This window comes from Dufourea novaeangliae, unplaced genomic scaffold (assembly GCF_001272555.1).
Source record: "Dufourea novaeangliae isolate 0120121106 unplaced genomic scaffold, ASM127255v1 scaffold228, whole genome shotgun sequence".
In the NCBI taxonomy this organism is placed as follows: domain Eukaryota; kingdom Metazoa; phylum Arthropoda; class Insecta; order Hymenoptera; family Halictidae; genus Dufourea; species Dufourea novaeangliae.
The window spans coordinates 3,160,595-3,183,887 of NW_015374150.1; the positions used below are offsets into that span (position 1 = coordinate 3,160,595).

Here is a 23,293-nt window from a genome sequence, read left to right on the forward strand (position 1 = left end):
CTCTATATCCCTTCATAATTTTACCCCGATGTCCTACGACCGATCGACACCCAAAACGGTCGCCAGCCAACCGAAGACACTCACGTTTTTTATTTCCTAGCCTCCGCAAGAACTTGCAGAACTTTTTGTACGCGGTGTTCGCATCTTTGCTGCTCAACTCCATCGCGCTTTTCGCTCTCTCGTTCTTCGGCTGCCCCGAAGGACAGAATTTCGGATACCGCCAATGCTGGCAAGGTTCTGACCAGTCTAAAGTGCTGGCCGGTGCCATGACGATTCTTGAACTCCACGAGAACCGTACCAAGAACACGACACACTACACTGCCTTGTTTGTTGGCAACGTTCGCCTCATCGAACGATTTAACACACCCGTGGCAAGCACACGTTTCGCGGAAACTTCGACGGCTCCAGTCTCGCGGAAAAATGTACTCGAAACCGGTCTGGTTTATACGCGTTCGACGTTTGCAAACATTTAAAGACACTCGAAGAAAGGTCACCAATAGGAACACCGATGGGGCACACTCGAAAGTATCGCCGAATTCGGAAACACAATCGAACCTTTCCGTTTCACGTGGAAAACGATCGCTTGAATCCCAATGTTCCCGAGCTAACCAAGCGAAAGGAAACGGCACGTTTATAGGGATACTAGACCCGACATGTGTACACGGTGGCCAGTGTGCCACGAATTACTAATAACTCGCTGACGCGACTCGAGATCCGGCGGATTACGTGCCACTCTGGAAAATCGTGGCGGTAAAGGGTACACCATTGTTCATTCCACGGTTCTGAGACAGCGTATGCAAGCCGCCGTTAGAAGGACTAAGTTCACGATCACAGAATCTAACTTCTCGAGATTAACGTAACTGAGAACAGTATTATCACCTTCAGGCTTAATCGTATCGAAGATATCTGGCTAAGATTGAGGTTCAATCTTCGATCACGTCAACATCAAAGCTTTCACTGTGGCTGGATAAATATGTTCACAGAATGTTCACCGTTGATCACTGATTCCGAAGAGTACTCCTCGTCTATTAAATTCGGGAGATCTTCAAACACCAAATGTCTTTTTAATTCTCGTGGATGATTGGAAAAGCTTTCCTCGTCGATCGGAATTCTAATTTCTACGTCGAATACCTATTGAATGTTTCACAGACTGCGTGATTAATCGGAGATTCTCTCTCCTCGTCGATCGAAACAGTCCGAATCATCTTTCGGCAACAAGGACCGATAGCAAGTTGGCGCAACGATCGCGTGACCGGCTGTGTGTTTCGAGGCCGGAGAAACGTGCTCCTTGTGTGTGAACCGGTCTCGAGATGTTTTACGCTCCGAAATCACGCGATACCACCAGCGGATTGATGATCGTCTATCCCGGGGCTGCTGCTGCGTGTCGTCGACGACGACGAGGATTCGCGGCACGTTCCACGCAGCTACGTCGCCAGAGACGTTGTCGTTCGGCGGCGTCTCGGCACGCGACTAAACCGAACGCGCCGCCAATCGCCATTGCTCGCGGAAGAATCAGCTTCCGAGAGATAGGAAGGAGGGAGGGAGGGGGAGGTAGGGAGCAACCGGAGGGGGAGGGGAATGTTGCGGATGTAGCCGTGAAAGTAAACATCCAAACGAGTCGATTTTCACGTCAACTTTTATGACCACATACTTGTTTTTTTTTTTTTAAAATATATATACACACACGAAAAACACGAGGCCACGCGTACTTCGTCGTGTGCCCCCTTTGTTTCCGATTTCGAAAATATTGACACGTTGTTTCTTTAAATTCCTTGCTACGTGTTTCAGTCAGCTGATCGGGATTCACGAAAATTCGTCGATTAACGTTGCGAAGGTAAGGATTTGATCCACGATGAAACGAATAACTGGGAATTTTTTAATGGGATAAGAAGCCAGTTGCGATTCGATTTGCGTGCAGCAATAAACGCTGGACGTAGTCCACGCGACGCGGGAGGATTATTCACGATAAAATCTATTTATAGTGGACCGCGAATCGTCAACGACAAGACACACTGTGTGTCGGTTTAAAGTAGAACGTGCCAGTTTTGCAAAGTAGAATCTACGATGGTTAAGAAGCGTGCTCTCGTGTGTTGTTTTTTTTTCCAAGGATGTATGTAATATTACGGGGAGGAGGGCCGGATATCGCCGCGGAGAGCTGTACACGTTTCGCGGCTCGATCGCGATACGGAACAATTTAAATGGAGCGCGCATTGCTTCTATTAATAGAACGATCGAGGAATTGAAATGTCGCTCGAGGTGAAACAAGGGATATATACAGTTGAACGGTACGCTCCAAAATAAATGATAACCCCGCGACCGTTTGTTGATCGGTGGCCCCTTACGGCTACTCGTTTGTGGCTTAACAATGTTCCTCCCATAATCACTTTTTTTTTCGTTTAGCTACTAGAGCAAACTGGATTCAGATACCCGAAACTGGATCAATTGTTTGTCCGCCACCGGGGTGAATCGATCGCGTTGTTTGCCTCGCGAGAACCTACGAAATCCCCGAGCAAGACAAAGAAAGATCTTTTCGAACACAACGCGTTCAGCCTGGAAGTGAAACGGTTCGTCTTGTGACGCACACTTTTATCAGCGAATCTTGCTAATTTGCAAATTGAGATCGGCTCGAAGAAGACTCGAAGGTTGCTGCATAATGTCAACAGACATCGACTTGAAAGAACGTCGATACTACGGAAAATATCGCTAGTAATTTCCTCCTGGTTCGACTCTTCTACGTCAACGTTATTTAAATTGTTGAAGGCAGACTTTCGTAGGCGTTGAAATTTTAATTATGAAAGAACTTTTTTGGACAGCCGTTGTGTATCGACTTCTCAGAGGCGTATTTTCGGAGCGAGTACACCTTGAAACCCACCACCCCTGCCGAAGTTTCTACGGTTGATGTATCTTTATTGGTCCCTGACACGCTAATTCGCCAAAAACGAGATCGCAAAGTCGCGCTTCGCAGCGCGCGGTTTTCCGACGCGGCACACCAAACGAACGGAGAGGGACCGCGACAGCATGAATATCGGCAGTGTTTGAACGCCGGTTAGAGCACTCGCTATATTTAGCCGTAATAAGGAGATAACAGTCTCCGGCGGGGGCACACGGATTACACGTGAGACGTGTTCGAGTCGTTGAAAATATCGCGATAACTTGGAAAAGAAAAGAAAAAAAATATGTCGGAAAAGTTGTACACGCAACAGGCGGTGTCTGTCGCCCGAGGTTGCTCTGTCCGCTTTAAAAAACCACGAGAACGCCCGGAAAACGAACGGGAACCGGGTTTTTGTACAAGACCTTTCAGCGTACGGTGCTTCTGCTATCTTGTTCCCGGAATGTAGATGCTAATGGGACCTCTGAATGCCAGGATTCAGGATACCGATGTTAGGTAAGACAGCCAAGACCTGGTTGACAAAAGAGTCAGTCCTATTTTACACGATGAAAATAACGGAGAGGAATCCGATCCACTCGGATAATAGAGGACACTGAAGAAACTCGTGGATCATTCAAGTGTATCGAAAAGAATTCACGTAATATATCTTCGGGTGTAATAACTTATGCAGGAAATATCAGTTTTAAAAATTTCAGTATCGTCCATTTTGCGGATCAATTGGTATACTGCACGGTATTATCTTCGTACAGTCTTAAAAAGATCTATGGAGTTAATGTTCCGTACAATGACGCACGCAAATATCGATAATCGCTGCTGCGTTTCGAAATAGCTACAAATATCACTGTTAGAGGAAGAAATTATTCTTTGCACGAGCTTCGTGGAACTGCTTTTGGACAATACTTTACTTATCTACCTTGGAAAATTGAGGAGAATCGCTTTCATCTGTGTTGACATTGACCGATTTTCCAAAAAACGATGTCAAACGATTATTCGTTATTTCGTATAGACACTCCAGCCAGCGATAACGCCACGGATTTCGTGGAACAGTTTTGTCCAAGACGAAGCAATCGATCTCGTCCTCGCATTTCGAAAACGTCGAAACGATAAAAAAAAATTAATCGTTTAACGAATCGACCGACGAACATACGATGGAACTTATCGGTGTGTATCGGTCGACATGGTCGGATCGTCCATAAATTCGCTATTTCTGTAGAAGAAAATTCACCTGTTCAATAATTTTATGCGGACAACTCCACTTCGATCGTGTAACACGGGGAGTAAATGGATCGTTTATGCTGATCGGTGGAACGTGAAATTTACGATCCGGCTATGGTCGTTTCGCCGTATTTATGGTCCTCCGTTGATGCATAGATCACCCATTAACGTAGTTCGCAGGGCTTCGAAGGTGCCTTACGGAAGAACAGAGTGTACTTCACGAGTTGATAGACGATTTTCGAATCGGGTTTAGTGCTCACAGAGCCCACTCAATTTTTGTTTAATCGGCAGAAAACATACCGAGTCGACATCGATGATGTAAACTCTGCTTGTTTTCATTCAGATCCAGCTGCATGTTAATATCGACAAAAATAAAAATGCTATCCAAATAATTGTATCGGAACACCTCGAATTTAAAACTATGCAGAATATGTTTGACAAGCTTAAATTTAGAATGGACTTGGGCCGAATAACGAGGCGAAATCGTGTCATTTTCTCCCCAGACATAGAGAATTCCACGAGCACGCGTACCTGCGGGGCATGAAAAAGCTCGGAATCGAATTATGAGCAGGCTGCGCAGCTGATCGACCATATAAATAGATCGATCGTACATTGAACGGTTATTCCCGTGGTACCGATACACTTCGACTGGCACACGACGGACGTAGAAAATGATCCGAGGCAAGACCTGCTCTGACGATCGACCCGTTTATCGTGCTCCTATTTTCTCCAATTTTCCAAGCGCAGCCGATTGCTCGACCGATGAAGTACCCCTTTCAGGAAATATTGCGCGACTCGACTATTCCACGAACACCGAGATGCAGCGTAGCAATTGATCACCAGGGACCACCCAAGTTCGTTTCTCTGATACTATAGAGCCGGTTATAATTAAAATTTATTCCCATTCATCGTCCTTAAGTATCTGAGCATTAGAATCCCAACCCATCGAACGATCCGCAAGCCTGATACCCACTGCGATCGCAAACTGTTCCATCGGGGGCAAGATCGAAGATTTGAACTTTCCGGCAGGTCGAGTCCTCTAGAGCGAAACGGTTAATGGGATCCTATTAATAACGATTCAGAAAGAGTTTTATCGCTTTTATCTCGAACAGCGACAAATAAGATCTCCTCACCATGTGACAGAGACAAATGTTGCAAGGTAAACATGTGACGTTCGCGGCGAATGGAAAAATGTGGAACGAACCGATGTGTACATTTTCGCGGAACAATTTTTTTCCAAGATTTCAACGGAGCCCACGAATTCGACTCGTCCGAAATCCCTGTGGCCCAATGATCCCGCGGGGAGATAGAGTCACGATTCCAAGAGCGAACGAACACCGAAAATTCTTCCGTTCTTTCTCGACGAACAAGGCCCCGCGTAGTTTCGTCGGGTCTTTTGTCCCGCGAGCAGGTTTCGAGTAACGGTGGGAGAGAAGAGGGAGATAGGTGGATGGAAGAGCTAGACACAGCTGCTCTACGCGGAACAAAATTTTAGGGCAGCGGCGAGTTCGTTCACACGAATCTAGATTCGGGATAATGTCGTCATCGTGGCAGGTTGGTACGGTTCTGGCTGGGTTCCAGGTCTCTTCGTCGGGAGGGGTAAGGAACAAGAAAGAGGCGTAGGGGAGGGCTCGTAGACAAGCGTCTCAAAGGGTACTCGCGGTAATTAATCGACGTTTGAATTAAGGGTACAAATTGACCGGCCTGGCGGAATCGCGACACGCTTTGAGAATAATCCTAGCTGGGACCAGGTTCTTGTTTCTTTTTTTTTCGAAGGCTCGCGGAAGTTGACGCAAAAGACGGTTGTCCGGCGCGCGTGCTCGAAAAGTCTTTGTGCTCCAATTAGTAATCGCTAATGAACGTTCGAGCCTGACATAGACGGCTGAGCCTTAATGACACGGCAACAGTCGCTTGATCCGTTATATTCCTGTCAGGGTATGCTGTCGGTGTTACGGTAAATGGCTCAGAAAATTCGAAAAATTTCTGTACGGTCATTCGAAAGCTGGGTAGACACACTGGTGTCCAGAAATGGGGCGAACGTAAAATTTGAAAAAGGTGAAACGTTCGGGTCCTGTGCAGTTACTGCGTTTCGATAGAAGCTGAGAGGCACCTAATAGTTTGAAAATAGGAGGTATTGCACGTGTATCGGACAGTCAAGAAAGCTAAATCGATCCCAGCTTCGGAACACACGTGCCCGTAATCAAATGGCCATGTACTGTCGAAGCCTTGACTCTTTTTTTTTTCTCTCTTTCGAGACATGGAAGTGATCTTGAGGGGAGATCTAATCAGAGCCATATTAGATAACTCGACGGAGGACGCAGTAATGAATTGTATCGAGTCGTGTATCGTGCAGCAAGGGAACGTGTTGCCAAGAGAGTATCGATATCGGAGCGGCGGGTATCGCGGGCGCGACGAAGCGCACGCGAAATGTCGTGACAACGCGGTCTCCCGTCGAAAGAAGATCAAGGCCCTGATGTTTTAAGGGTGATGACCAGTCACGAGGAGAATTAAGATCTTTGATCCTTGTACACGTGCAACCGTAACGAGCTGGAAAAAAATCCCGTTTCAATCTTATCCCCGTATGTTACACGGTTCTCTCGAGGGGGAGAAACAGACGCCTCGGGGATACGTGTTTAATAATAGGCCATTACGGGCAAGAGTAAAGCGAAATTACGGTGTTTTCATATAATCAATAACTCGGATTCTCTCAGGGTCAGCAGCGGTGGGTTGCCGCAACCACGTATCCTCTGCAAACGATCATCCTCGCTGGAAGTTTCTCGGAATTAACGTGGATCGCCGTGACGCAGATCGCACGCGGTTTACATGCACGTTCAGCTATCTCCCCGATAGCCAGGAAGTGTAAGTGGGACAACTCCTTCTCGGCCATTATGCTTTTTGTAACAAGTAATTAGTACGTGAAAGAACGGCTTGTACGAAGACTGGTTCAAAGCCGAAACTGTAATAGATAGTGTAAGTTAGGAAAACGATCAGCTGGATCGTATCCACTGGATCCTCGATTGTGTTTAAAACGTATATATTTGCTACTCCAATTGATTCTCACTTTGTTTACCTGAGACGGAAAGTATCAAGACACCGAACCAATACATTTCGATAAGTAGCTACGAGTTCTAAGAAGAAGACGATTCTTGGAGCACTAGATCATCCGTAGCCTAAATTATCTACGGCGCAAAGTTCGGAGCAGTCACGGCACCGATCAAACAAACCATCACGAATCGAAACCGATTATTCCCGGGAAACAGAAGATAACTCTTCTCCGAACAATACACGCCAGACCCAGTGACGTCAAGGATTCCATTCTGTGAGAGGTTTCTCTAAGATCACACGGGAAAGCCTGTCCCGTCGATCAGAAACGTGTTGCATTACAAAATCGAAGAAGCTCTCGATCTCAGACGCTAGTCGCATCGTTCCCATGAAAGGTACCGTGTGTCGGTCGAAACGAAAATTCACGGATGTTTTTGGGCACGGGCGAACGGAAACACGCGTCAACGGAAGTTGACGCAAGATGCACCGTCGAGCTGGCTTTTGTCTACGTGACATTCGTAACACGTCTTTCACTCCGACCGACATGCTCGATATGGACGACAGGACGTGGAAAGTGGTTGGTATCACCATGGAACGCGTTGTTACGTAACCGATCGAACAAAATTCCATCGTCCTTAATCGTCGACGCATTGACAAGGAGCGACGGAACGGAAGATCTACGGGTGTTCCGTGAAACCGAGGAGATCGCGTGGCGACGCGAACGATTAAACGAGTAACGAAGCGCGAAGGATTCCTGCGAATTCGCGGTTAGTACGACAGATTGAGAATTTTCCGGGAGGTTTTCCACGTGTGAACATCAGATACTTGGTGCCTCGCACCGATGTGATAATCAAGAATCAATGTACGGTGCAAAATATTCAGGGTGGTCCAATAAGAATTAGCACTCGAATATCTCCGTTGTTTTCAGAGATAGGAAAAAACTTTATTAACAAAAGTTTCTCAGTATAGAGGGGGCTATAATATGACAGTAATGAAATATAAAAGTATATAATTTCAGTTGAAAAAATGAAGGTAACCTTGAAGTCTCCGAAATTCCTCCACGTGCAAAAAAATTATTACTGTGAATTTGTGTATTTTTAAAAAGGTATAAGTGTTCATTCATTGTTTCGTTTTCCCTATAATTTTTAACAATCGAAGACGCACTTCACGCGATTGTCGATCTGCCATCTCGTCTACGAAACGATGCTCGAGACGGTAGATAGGCTAGGTGAGTCAACGACGTACTAATTTCTGAATCACTCGACTATAAAATCATACCACTTGCCAGATCTCGAATTTATATAACACATTTGTCAATCTGTGTTACGTCGTGATTTGTTCGGAGCTGAGGAGAACCGCATTGGCCAAAGAGGTAGATTTATTTGTTGGCACCGTATCCGATACACGTTTATAAAATCATCCAATCCGAGAAAAAATGGCTGTTCTCAGTGACGAGTCGTGGTTGGCCCTCGATCAAACGCGTCTAAATTCAGCGACGTCACCTCTGACGTTTTCGACCGAAGGCGGCTAATAATTCTCTGCAAGAATGACGTCACTGTGGCCGAGGATCTTCGGATGCTGCCAATTCTCCGATCGACCAACGTACCTTCAAATGTTCACTACACGATGAACACATGGCAGTGGTTCAAACATCAAGGAAATGTTCGCGTTTCAATGCAGCTATCTTTGATACACGCGGTTTAAAACGGGATACTCTTTGGTTCGATCTTTCAACGATGAACGCGAGACATATGTGTCTCATATTCGGAGAATATTAGCTTTTGACATCATTTTCGTTATGACGGTATTCATTGACTGGACTTTGTGCTGTCAAACACGAATTCGAAAAGAAAAAGAAAGAATGCAACAGTAAGATGGATATTTAAGTTGAGACGTAAGGAACAAGTTTTAGCAAAGCGATGTATCAAAAGAAAAATTGTATAAATTTTACGCTTGTTCAATTTACTCTATCTTACGTGGTGAGTTTGAGAAATGCTAAAATATATTGGTCCAACTTTTACCGGGACTTCCAGAATAAAGAACGTTTCGGTTCCAGTCACGGGAATGGTTGAAAAATTTGCCAGTAAAACAGTCACTTTTGAGAAAACGTATCTTTTCCGCGTAGAGATCAAAGGAACGGTTGGGAGCCCCTTTGTTCTTAGAGGAACCGATCTCACCTTGCTGTCTGGAACGGGAAAAGTGCCAAATGGCTTTTTAGAATGAGGCCTCGGGACAAGAGAGACAGGTAACAAAACGTTCTCCAAAACGTCGACGGCAATTAATACGCTGAACTCCGAGAATAGTTTGAGGATGAACAAAAATAAAGGAGGGGCCTATATCGTCTCTACAAATTTCTCACGTTATTTTCTTACCGCTGCTGACTGCAACGTTGCATTAACTTTAATAACAGCTTTATCGATGTAAATAAGAGCCGCTGATTCATCGTGCGTGACACAGTTTAGTTTCTATGTCAACACAGTTCGCTGCGCCTGAACAGTGCTTTACAAGGATGTAAATTCCTTCTAATCGACATACATTTAATAAAAAATCAGAGAATTTAATGGATTATCCTATAAATGTGATTTCAGATTTAGACGCCAGTTCGAAAGAATTGTTCGAAGTGAGTGCGGAAGGCGGATCGGTTCTCCGATGGAGAAATCGCCTCTTTATGAGTTATTCGTTCTCTCGATCGCTGTTGGCAACGGAACACCGGCAAAAATCGCGATAACGCCATAACTATTAATAGAAACGAACCAGTTGTTTTCCCCACGGCTATACTTGCAAAAATAACTCGCGTTCCTTTCGACATCCGAGCTCGGGCGCGAATAATTGTCGTATCAGCGCGATCGCGATCGTGCGACCGTATCGAACGTAGGCTCACGGGCGCGTTTTTCTTTTGACGCAAGCGAGAAGAATAGGAAAGCAAAGCGTCCTCGTCAGCTTCTTCGATCAGGCTCTCGTTTAGAAAAAACTTCCGCACGAATAAGCTATTTCGATGTGTAACAGCTTGTTGAGAGATAACGAAAAAAAAAAAAAAAAAAAAAAAGAAAAAGCGCAAACACCTGCCAAAATCAATTTTTCAACGCTGGATCTGGATTGCTCCGGGATTTTCTTACTGTCATTGTTGAATGAAGTTCTAAGCATCTAAGACAATTGATTGTAGGAAATGTGGTAAATTCACTCATAATCATAATAGTCCGGGAGCCAGTGAACTTTTTTTTTACGTCATTTGATTACGGCTGAAAATTATTTTGGTAATAGTTTAAGTACTAAAAAGTGACAAAACATTTGTCTGGATGCCCACCCACGCTGCTAAAATTACTACGTCTATGCTTATCCCAGTCACGAATTTCTATATTTTTTGTTATTTACTATTACTAAAATAAGTTTCAACTGTAATCAAATGACGAAAGGGTAATGTAATTTTTTTTACAACTTTGACACTATAATGTCGCCAAACGCAGCCTGTCCAAGCTGCCAGACTACGATTTTCTCATTTCTGACTAAGTTAACGAAAGGCTCACAAATTTTCAACTGTAATCAAATGACGTAAGAAAAAAGTTCACTGGCTCCCGGGCTATAAGTTCGAGATCCAAGTCTTCATTCACGATGAACTTTTTCCATTTTACCGATCAATGTTTCAAAATGAACAATTTCAATCCACTTCTTTACCGACGAACAGTTCGATCGATCAGAGATCAGAGGAGATAGAAGAGCGTACGGTTCGAGCAATCAGCAGCAGAGATCGCCATCATACAAGCTGCGCGCGGGATAATGGAGTATGTTAATTGCGATAAAGAGTCACGTGTTCGCGCGTGTACGTCACTCGAGCGCCATTCACTACGTTACTAGCGAGCGAAAATTGATCCTCGAGTACTAGGATTCATTCGTATTCGTTTCTCAAATAGCACGTTCTATATAATTCTCATAAATATGTATCGGTATGGTAAACGCATGTTTTGCCGGCCCCAGTGTATACGCGATAAGGGAATTTAGTGGCGCGAATTTTAATTATTTCGCGTTATCGCGATACCACGTGCTCGACCTAATGTCGCGTTGACCTGACCGTTTTTATCGGTTGGTTCAAATTAAAAGATTGTTGTATTTGATAAGGACGAACGATTCTAATAATTTTCCGTTATCGTGCACTATCGTCGCGGTTCCAGCTAGGATTTTCCCGTGGTAATTTCATTATTGACGTACTCCGGCGCTTCCATAATTGTCGCTGATACACGCGTATACCAATCTCGATTACACAAGTGTACTCGCGATAATACACGGATTCGTTTGAAAACCTCCGAAGGGCATCATTCTCCGCGATTACATTTGTTCGTCAAACACTGGTTCTTCGATCGAGTGTTCTTGGAATCATATCATTCCCAACTTATCTGGGATGACATAAAAAACTTTCGAACGCTATTCACAAGTCGCCCGAGCTAGAATTTTATCACGGTAATCGGAATGTACTTTAATAATCGCAGCATCGACTCCATAAATATTCCTCGATCGACGAATTCACAGAATTTCGTGACCAATCTAGCAATAACGACCGGGAATTACCTTTTTAGCGCGTTTAGTCGGTTCTTGGCTGAATTGAGCGTGCATTAGAAGCGTCTAGACGACTCCCTGATGAGTACGTACGCTGAAGTGCTTCTAGGACATCATCGACATCTCGCGCTAGGACAAAGAACGTGTTCCAGTCCCGTTAAAAGATCTTCAGACATATCATACATAAAATCAATTTTCTCTGTTCAAGGAATAATTTGTTAAATAAAGCAACTGGGTTCAGTTACTCAATTGATGCAGATAAATATACAGAAGATGGCAAGGTGTTGTCCACCAAATCCGTGTTCAAAACACGAACGTCGATGGGATTGCCAGAATCCAATTGCACCGGCCAATCAGAGTGTGGTATCGACTCGGTACCAGTCGGACGGGACGCGCGCTTACTAACCGCCTCGAAAGCATCGAGCTTTCCTCCTTTAGTCCCTGTCCAATCGGCGGTGTCACTCTCTTACGCCCACGAAAGGTGAGTTACTTTCGATCACCCTACCGCTATGTCAAGACACACCACGTATAAGGATTCCGGGGGATTACCCGACAGTTTAGAGGATACCTGTCACGGCGGTCCGTCACGTAGACGAAGAAGAAACAGTCGCAGGACGAGTGTTGACACACGACACGAGCGAACACACGCAGAGCCTCGATATTCTCGTTGTCACGTGCATACAGGCGCTCACGTGTCGGAACCTTCGCTTCAAGCCCAACGGGGCTGTCGTCACCGCCTGTCTAGAGCTGTCGGACCCGTTCGATACGTTCGTGGAGGACTTGGTTAACGGATTTAAAGGTGGTACCACCTTGATTAATCGTACCAGGAGAATCCTAGGTGTAGAAATTGAAGTATCCTCTGAATACCAACATGTCTTGGATGACTTGAAATATCTGCTATCAACGTTCATACAGTCACACAAGCCCAAAGATAGGTCTTATGCATCTACTTCGCTAATAAAGTTCTCACCTATCACTTTTTCAAAACTTGAAATCTAATTTTCACGTGATCCACAGGCTTAACAACGTTATGATTCACCAAGAGATACTACACATCGAAGATAGAAGAACTGTAACGTAGATCTCGGCCAGACGGATAGACGTTACAGAAAATCATTTCAGAGATAGCAGGTGCTCACCGTGGGTGGGGTCGATACATCAGCGGAGCCGCAATTGAGTTCGTTATTGATCGATAAGAACGGCCGAGGCCGGGAGATTAATTCGGAACGATTCGCCGGTAATGGATCAACGGGGGATAATGGTATTGCAGTCGGGAGAGGATTCACCGGGCCTCGGATCGTGGATACAGTCGACGTTGCATGAATGGAGAAAGGTGAACGCGTTTTCACCAAGGACAGCCTGTGGTGCAACGGGGACGGACGGGACGTGTTTCGGATCGCGAAACGCGGAGAACAGCTGATCCCTCGTCGACGATGACAGATCAATGAAACACAGAACAGATGTTCGCCATACTCTTGTGCCTCCGGTTCGCGAGAACATGGAGAGAGAAGTCTGCGGAAGAAGCACGCGACTTCTCGCACGCGCCTCGTATGACCTCCCAACAACAAGTTCGAGGATGATATCGTACCAAGATGCTCCGGAGAGGTTCGTCGCGATGCTCTCCATATACACATATACACTTCTTCCAAGCAAGGTCTATTTTCCGCCTCTGTTTAAAGTCTTCGGACGACACGTGCTCGACATCTGGATGCACCGCAATCGCGGTAACCCGCTTAAAATAGAGGAAGATTCCTGAAGAACTCGGGGGAACCTCCGGGAGGGACACACAAGCAGGAAAGTCGGAATCGTAGAAGTATTCTTTTTTTTTTCACTGTCCAGAGAGGATAAATTATTAATGCGTAAGCTGGTCGTGCACACATCTTGAGAAGGGTAGAGCAATTAATGTACAGGCTGTTACAGAAGTTCGAAGAGTGGAACGATGGGTATTTCTTCTCGCTTTCATCTAGTAGAAGTTATCTGAATCATACTATGTGAAGAATAACTGCATAAGACAGATGTCTTGTGCTTCTATAAACGTGGTCTTGAAATCGTATGTATTTAAATTTGAATCAGGAATCGGTACTAGTGTAGTTTGTCGAGACACAGGGGAGTCACGGTATCGATTACCCTCCCCCAAATGGTCGAAGAGAAAGGGTGCGACACGAGATTCCTCGCTGTCATTCGCGTGTTCTGCTTTACTAACCGAGAGCCACAGTTATTTTGTGGCTGGGGGCGCCACTCGACGCAAGAAAGTGGCGCCGCGCGTCTCGCGAGCATTCATTTGATAAACCATCGGACGTAGGCGCAAAATCGTGTCGTGCCATCACTCCTTCTTGGGCAGGCGTTCAGCCTTTCTCCTCGAACGACTAACCAAGAATAACGACTAATCGATGCACTTGCTCGTTGGAAAACTCCAATCGATATGTACCAACCTAAAAGAGGAAAAAAACCGATGTATTATTCGGTTAGGTCGAAACAATTGAGTGAAATTTCTAATCGCGCCGTCAGTTTTCCAGCAATATTCCCGATAGTTCGCTCAACTCTGACCTTGGCAGAGTTACTGTCAAGGTCGTCAGGCCAGTACCTGCTGTCAGAAATAGAAGACCAAGTACAACACGAAACAATAGTTCCCGAACAGCTGCCACCCTAGCCCGGGAACTTCCGTCACTTCGTCAAATCGAATTCCACGGCCTGATTCTGCACCAAGTGTCAGGCGCGCTTCTGCCTGCGGAAATTGATCGCGGAACTTTAACGGCTGCCATTTAGAATGTAACGCGATTGAGATCGAGTCCACCGTTTCTGTAATCCTTCGACAGCCCCGCTTGAATTTCCGTGAACTTGAAAGCTTCGAAGAGTGTATTCTGGTTCTATCCTTAGAGTGTGATCTACTGAAAACGGAATATTGTAATACTTGAACAAACTTAAACTTGATGATCTATGACACGTACAGACATTTCCGAACGCCCTACTCACGAATATTTTTAACTTCTGCTTCGACAACAGGAGCAACGAGGTGAAACGTTTGTATTCCATTCTTCGTTAACGTCTTGAACAGAGAACGTTGGCAGGCAGGATAAAGGATTTACGTGGAAAGATCAATGTTTCAAGGACACCTGCGAAAAGAAGGATCAATAGAATGCCACCTGGCGGCGAAACCAGACACCATCACCACACCTAATGCGTTCGCCATCCTGCAAGCATAGTCATCTTTTCGAGTTCCAAACACTCTGAACCATATACGGGTACAAGGGTATACTGGGTATATACACGGTCAATTAAATCGCTAAATGGATTACTCTCTAATTAGCGTAATGAATGTATTTAGAGAGCTTCATTAGTTATGAAAGTATCCGTAATGGATGACCATGTACGTACGATCGCCCCGCATCATTAAAAATCCTAAGGTCAGACCAGCGGCGCTCGTCAAATGGAGACCTCTTTATGTTGGCGGAATGCGTCACGGAGTGAAAAAGACAAGTCGTCTCGGTACGACCAATAAGCGGTCGTTTTCCAACGCAAACAGAAATCAACAAAACACATGGAAAACCGTGGACAGATAAAATGCCAACGGCGAACAGAAGCACCTAGTGCAGTTAATATCTCCCACTGATACTAACGAAACGCAAACAGCGCGCGCGTTGTGTGCCGAGCAAACAGCGGATTTTCATTCGAAACTGAAAACATCGAGACATTCTGTCGTACATACATGTTTGCGATTTCGTTGTTTAATGGGGGGTGGTGGTGTTACCGCCTCTTCGAGGCAGCATTTGAAACAGACAAAAAAGAAAAGAAAAGGAGGTTCGAGTGGTAAATAACACAGGTCCCAAAAGAGATCAAACGACTTTCCCGTCGATTCAGTGAACAGGGAACAGAACAGTCGAGCTTTGTGTGCCGGTTAATTCACCACGGCGGCATCGATCCAAAGAGAGTAATGCATTGAAACCCTTCCTTCCGTGGACCAACGGAGGCGCGCGGGCGTCAAAGAATAACCCCACGGGCCGACACGCGCGCTGCCCAAGTAGGAGCAGTGTCACGAGCGTCCCTTTATCTCGCCGAGCCATTATCATTCTTGCCCATCCTTTGTTCCCCACCTCCTCTTCACCGCCTGTCTGTGCCATCCACTTTTCTCCGCTGGTATTTCCGGGGTCACAGTAACACCTGGGCAAAGTGTGTTACCCGCGGTGGAAGAACTAGGAACGGTGGAGAGCATCAACGAGATTCACCACCGTCTCCCGTCGAGAGACACTGTTAACGCAACATCGCTGCTCTGCTGACCTTGGGACCAGAAAAACAACCCGTGATCCGGCGATGGTTGCTTGGCCTGCTACCAGAATCCACGTTATTAATTTCCGAAAATACGCCGCTGATTCGCGTTCATTATCCTTCAGAGGTGGAATAAGTGTTGCTGACTGGTGGGCGGAGAGAAACTTTGAGAATGCTAGCCGATCTGGAAACTGTGAGGGATCTTTTGCAAGAAGCAGAGTCTGACGACTTGAAGATATGTTCATGTATAACTTCTTTTAATTTCGTTGATTGGTCTGAAGTGAATATCTATGAAAAGGTAATGGTAGGACACTGTGTGCATTGTGCGAAGAGGTTCCATGTGTTCTTTTATGGATGATACCCTAAGATAAGAACAATGGAGGATATTTTTTATTCAGGATCCTAGGTGGAGTCTTCGTGTTCTTGTAGAGTTTACTGTTCCAAGTCGAGATTGTCTTCGTTTATCTCTCAGTTAATTAATTTATCGAGTATACTCTCGATAGCTCGTAAAAAGTTTATTATATAATGACGTCTGTATCGGCGCAGATAGAAACATGCTACGTTTTTTTTCTCGCCACATGCACCGGTTATGCGCGGGTCGAATAATTCTGTTCCGCGGTGACGAGAGTTCCGATTGCGATTATATTTAATTCGCAAATGCGCTCGTCACGCGTTTTAATTATCGATAAGAAGACCGGTCGAAGTTGAAAGCGAACAAATATTAAACTGGTTTCGACGCATCGCATTTCTGACCCTGCTTTCGATTGTCGATTGCAATTGTGGTGAATACGAATGCATACACAATTCAAACTATTAAATTCAGTTACGCAAAAGCTCGTGGTTTTCTAAAAAACAAAATTTGGGGAGGAAAAATGCCTCGAACAAGTTTCAAAAGTGTGTTCTTTTTATGTAAATTCGAACGCTAATCTGTCGATCGTTAATCTGTTGTTCGTTGCGCAGCGGTATAAAGTTCAACGATGAAAATCTGTTTCCAATGAGTCAGTGGCACGAGATTCGATCTCTCTAGCTCTGGAACAAAGAGAAACACAGTTCTTCGGAACAAATAAATTCCTTTTTACTTCAACTTCGCCCACAGTATGTACTGGTTCTGTGACCGATGACGGAGAAAGCGTTAAGGAAACCCCAGACCGATCGAAGAATGTGGGAGTTAATCGTCGAAAGGACCCAACGATGGTGGCTACCACGGGTCGAAGAGGAAAAGGGACGAACGAAGGGAAAAGTACTACATACTCGGAACCAGCATCGCGAGTTAACGAAGTAAAGTGACTACAATTTGACACCGTGAACTCGTCGTTGCTTTCGGATCTGACAGCGCGCAGTTACACGCGGCGGGGGTACACCCAGGGTGAATTGTGGTGCATCTGGCAGACGATCAAAAACTGACCAAGAGATACGGAAAGCAGCTCGCGTTTTCGAAATTAATCGGAAGCGTAACTTCCAGGAAGCATAGCCAAGTGCTCGGTTGCGACCGCGGTCGAGGTATCGTGGAAAATAAAGTGGTCCGACGCGGCGCTGTACAGAGATAAGTCCCCGAGATAAGGAGTAGGTCCCGTACAACGATACAAAGAATCACCACGATGAATATTTATGCACCGTAGTATACGTGGACAAGCCGATAAATGCCGTCTAATGGAGAGAACTTCAATAAACGTATTCCTTACCAGCCGTGCCCGGTGTATAACTTCAGGTTTCGTTTAAAAATACGGGACTTGGCCATACAGGATGAGCTTGTAACATCGACGTCTATTTAAAGATGCATAAGCTTAGGGGCGTTGCAGTTTCGAAGTAGAAGTGTGTCGGAATTGGAAAAACATAAAAGAGCTCGAGAACATTAAAGTTTCATTGGATGAAATTCTTGTGGTCGGACTGTATATTGATCAGCGAATTGGAGCGTCTTTTCGTTTCGATTCAGTCCGAGTATTCACTCAGTTCCGGATCCCCACGACAGTTCCATCGTTGTTAATTAGGGCATTCTGCGCATAAAGTAGAATACGCGGCTGGAGTAGAATTGTAGTACCCTCGTCGTAAAAGTCTAATTCAACTTTATTGGCAATTTCTTTCCCGTATAAAACACGCGGAAATTCTCCCTCCTGGCAGGGAATTTCTTATTAGAACGCGATCGAGACGCAATAACGTCTCGGACTCTCTGTATCGAACATGTCAATCTCGGCCGTGGAACGATATCCGCGGTGCTGCGCAAACGATGAGACAAATATCATCGATCGTTCGCGAAGAATGCCGCTTATCGATTCTTTTTTTCGAAAAATTCGACGATCGTATCGCTAGACTCAGCGTAAACAGTGGATCGCAGTGGTACACTTCGGATCTCTTGCGACGAGAGTTTCATCAGTCGTTTACATGCAGTTAATGTGTTGATCGAATTTCTGTGGCAAGTCCAGCCTTATATTTACAGGAAGTGTAGTATTGGAAGTATGAAAGTAGACGGAGAAACGCCAATGAGTTTGTAATTTAAAAGCTATTACCGAGAGTAATTACTTTTTAACAGCGGGCATTTCAATGGCCAGCGATCATCATCCCCTTTGATCATTCGCACCGTGTATTTGATTGTTCGTTCGCAGACGTCGATGTTGTGAAATTATTTTTCTGATTTGTCCAATTCGTAGAGGATTCGTAGAGTGTTCCGAGAACTTTCTGGAAACTAACGGACACCTTCGATCGGGATGAACTTGATTCGGAGTCAGAACCACCCCCCACCGCAAGGACAATCGATCCTTCGGCCGCGAAGAGAATACGGGCACCACACCATTGTCTCCGTTCTGCCTGGCAACCACGAGATATTGATACGTAATTCCTTCATCAGCCACCACGCGAGATTATTTATAAATCCGATCGGTCGCCATTATTCTCGTCGAACGGTTCTCGGAAAGTTGTCGAATAATTATCGTTACCCGATCCGGTCTGATCGTTATTTAATGAGCCACGATTTTCGGTTTGAAGTCCCCCGGCAGAACTTTTCGATCATGGTGAAGTTACTCTGTCGGTTCGCTTGAACTACGGGGCTCGTGATAATCGAGGCTCGAAGTTCACGCGTATACGGAGGGCTCAATTCCCTCGATCACCAAGATCACAACGGAGAGGGAACAGTTGAATCGTGAAATTCGCGTGTCGTTGAAAACGGTTTCAATATCGTGCAGGCATATTGACCCAGATCAGCGACACGTGAGCAGGTAATGTGATCGACCTTTTTGCAACACAAACAGCCGCAAAGGTAACAACGAGAAAGGCTGATTCGTCGTCGAAGAACCGAGACGGAAGGTAAACGACGATGGCAAGGATCAACTCCTCGACGGCACTGTTTAAAAAGCTTCTGAATAATACACTCGATGTACCGCGGAACTGGGTCGGTCTGTATCCGTTACGATTATTCGAGACGGGCAGAATATGAGAAAGAAGAAGATCCAAGATCGTATAATCCCCTCCTTATAGCCATTGCATACGTTTTGCAGACAGTTTAAATGAACTCGAGTTCCCAAAGGAAGGCTGATCGTTCATAATACACCAATGAATCATTGTCTAACAATTTACGCCCTCCTATCCTTTCCAACGGTATAATTTCTACCCACGTTTTGGAACATCCTCTATCTTTGGAAGAATCGTTCGATCGATCATCGCTCGTGCAAACGTAACGAAAACGTCCAGGTGAAGGGGAGCAAGAAGAGAAGTCGTCCAGCTCGAAATTCCTCGATACACTTTCTGCTTCTTGCGTGCGGAACCGACAGAAGCGTGGATCCACAACGCATGCGTAGTTTTTCTAAAGATAGGGTTCGATTAACGCGCGCTGTTGATGACACTATTTTCGCCCCATGCACGCGGTTGACATCGCGGAAGTGGCCGACGGAGTCCGTGCGGGGATAATTTAAAATTTTTATTAAAGCCCGCGGGAAGGGGGAACGCCCGATGACAGCCGTTCGGCGGAGAAATTTTCATTTTATTTTCGCTTTTGTTCGCGGCCGGAGTCGTGCGAACGACGCGTGTCAACGCGACGCTAGGATATTGACCCAGTTTCCTAAGCGAGCGTGCCATGCCACCCATGAATGTGTCATGCGATCATTTCGAGCTGCGATGCACCCGCAGCCCCGCCGAGGGGTATGAATTTTTTAAATCAACGGGACCAGTCGCGACATTTTCCCGCCGTTTCTCGACACGAAATGCGGGTTGTGGTTCATCCTGTTCGTCGGAAACAGCGCTACAAAAAGACACCGGGTCCCTATTTTTCCCTGAAACTAACGAAACAGACGAGAAGCATAAAAAACAGTGTCTCTAATTTGTCGAGTCGAGGAACCACTTCAACTTACGAGTGTTTAGAGAGACAGTGCATCTAATGTCCACGTCTGAATGGGTGCCTTTGTTCGAACAGTTCAACAAAGATTGTTTCGCGAAGCAAGTGATACTTGCACACCAAGAAAATAACGACTTCTGTGTCATTCGTTGATTCAATAACAATTTTCTGTTTGTGTACTCTCACGACTTTCAACATTTTTGCTGATTCCAAAGAGATCCACCGTAAGTTCATTTCGAAAAGTAACACGACACAAAGGTATATCGTTAACGTAATTAATCCTGAATCCAAACGGTAATGGCAGGTGACTCGATAAATGTCATCTCCGGCAGACAATTCGTTTATGTAATTATGTAAATTGATTAGATAACAAAGTTCTATATAGTGGGACATGGAGGAAGATCGAAGTTAATCCTATTCCCGTGGTTTAATCCCGGTGGCGTTCCTCGACGAAGGCGACGAATTTTCAACGCTGGCAGAAAAATTACGTGCCAGCTGAATATTGATTAACGCGCGTCGAGCGCGTGGATCGAACGCCCGCCAAAAATCCGATGCGCGTAAGGCAGCCTGATTCAACGCGCGTCGATATCAATATGCCCTGCCGATTGACAAGAACACGAACCCCCCTGAAGGCTCTTTATTTCGAGCGCTGAGATATAAACGCGCGCTCGCGGCTAGTTTTAAAAATCAACGGCTGTCGACCGTGATTTTTTTGTCCGCGGCATTGAACAATAGCGCGTTAATCGTCCGAACGACCGATACGAGCGTTAAGAACATTTATTTAAATTGTATCTAAGCGTCCTTCGCCCGCGAGATATTGGCTGTGCATCGATAACACACTACTGACAAACATTTTCACCTCTTGGAATTTATGCACGAGCGAGAACGCATTATTTTGATTTTCTGCAATTTAATCTTCTGCGCCTGATTCTATTAATCGAATTATTATTTCGCTTTTCTATTAATATCCACAGCTGGTATAACAAATTCTGTCATTGTCTTCAGCATAAATGAAGCTAAGAATTTCTACCGAAGAATCATATGATCTTGAAATTTCAGGTTCTATGGAGGCGTCGGAAGAGGAATTAGACCTAGTTCCGATTTTACGAATATCGAATGGAAGTTGGCAACCTACCGGTGATCCGAGTTTATATTTCCCTCCAGTTGTTGTAGATTCTGTTATTGTGCCTCGGGAACAGAGAAGGTATACCTGAAATTCGAAAGGGACTCGAAGGGCGTATCCCAAATTTCAGGCATATGATATTCCCCTGATTGTTCAACGCTATAACGATATCGCAACCACGTAACTTGTTTTCGAAGAATGTTACAGTCAACGGAATATTTCTGCATGTAGAAACTGTATAAAGGTCTTGTCCTAATGCATATGCAATTAAATTGCTTGTATACGTATTTATAATTAGATATTTTATGTATGTCCAGAGAGCAAGAAATCTTTATGTTTCATTGGTTACTTGAAACTTTTAATGAAATTTGAAGTGCCGTGAAAAATATTTGTTCCAATGGAGACAAGATGAGCCTGAATTGCAGAATTGTTTAAATTTGCAAATAATTATTCCGAAATGGTAGAAATAGAAGAATAAGACTTCAAATCTGCATTGGTAAAACAATGCATTTTATGTTAATAAATATTGCACTGAATTCAAACTGAATCTGTGATTAAACTTTTGATAAGATTTCTCTATAAATCTGTAAATAAATAACTAGTGGTTTATCTAAATGACTACTGAAGATTCAAATGACATTCAAAAGCTTCAGTGCTTTGATAAAGAGATACTTTATTAATAGGACTAACGCTTGCATAAGTTAATTGCCTGATGAAGAAAGTTCCATTCTTCTAGATCTTTCATTACTCTTCATATTTTTATATAAAGCAAGAACTACTAATGAAAGGGGACTTATTTCAAATTGATTGTTCTAAACTGTCTGTTTCTTACTAATGTATAATGCTGTAAAGTGAGTTTTTCTCATACTTTATCTCTCCTATGAACCAATGTGAAAACAAGTAGGTTTCCAAGATGATAAGAATCTTTAACTTTTTATTATACAAGAATTTGGTGTGACTCAATTGAACATAGACTAATTGCCGATAATAGTTCTATAATGTTCTCTTAAAGTGCTGCTCCAAAGTTAACTCTACTCATAGATGTTGCAACTCTCTTGAGGTAACATACTTAATGCCACTTTCAAACTTTTCATCTATAATTAATAGAAAATCTCAACACTTGTTATGTATAAAGTATAAAGTTCACAATCATGCAATCAACATAGATGACATGCCACAACTTGACTAAAGTTAAGATTGTCAGACAAACTGTTACACCTTACTCGGTAACTCTGTACTTCATAAACGTACTCATGCAATCTTTAACACACTACGTAACCCAGATGCCCAATTGGTTAACAAAAAAAAGTAACAATCTCTGAGTGTAGCGGTATCGGCCGAATACAATGTTTACCGTTCGTTGTTCACTGTCATATCGTTACGCACAGGTTCTTCCGAATATTTCATCCTGACAAATCGACGGCACTGACAAGAACGTTCAAGAGAAAACTGCGTAACGACGATTACTGGTAGGTAGGACCGTGAAGCACCGCGTTCTGGTCGGCGAGCAGCGTCGCGTTTTCACAACGTCAGACCGGAGTAACATCGCGAGCCGAGCACATCCACGATACGCGTATCGCGTAAACATCGAATTCAGCAGAAGCCGCTAAAATAGAGAATCCCGAAGGTTGATCTAAGCAGCAGCATCGGGTGAAAAGAATGATCCCCCCTACCCTCTTCCTCGGGCACCCGCTCCATCGCCTTCCCAAGAGTAACCCAGGCACTCGCACGCAGACGCACAGCTCTGCATTCGGAGACAGACAGGCGAACGAGCGAGTTGGCGAGAGAAAGAGCGCGGCAAGAGGGGAATAAAAGAGGAAGGGAAGAGGAAGAGGGGGATATTCTGCGAGAGAGAGGGGACTGGCGAGAAGAAGTACAAGATGAAGAGGGG

At 44.7% G+C, this 23,293-nt stretch overlaps 1 protein-coding gene across 2 annotated transcripts in view; it reads right to left on the reverse strand.

Moving 5' to 3' along the window:
• LOC107191782 (glycogen synthase kinase-3 beta-like) overlaps positions 1-23,293 on the reverse strand; it is a 42,295-nt gene that overhangs the window by 16,955 nt on the left and 2,047 nt on the right. The window contains exon 1 of one of the 2 annotated variants that reach the window (XM_015580888.1): positions 85-597. The exons of the other annotated variant lie outside the window; for it this stretch is intronic. Within the exon in view, the coding sequence (XP_015436374.1) occupies positions 85-268 (184 nt within the window). The 5' untranslated portion in view covers positions 269-597. Of the gene's footprint in view, positions 1-84; positions 598-23,293 lie in introns of those variants that run through there. 2 annotated transcript variants of the gene reach the window in all.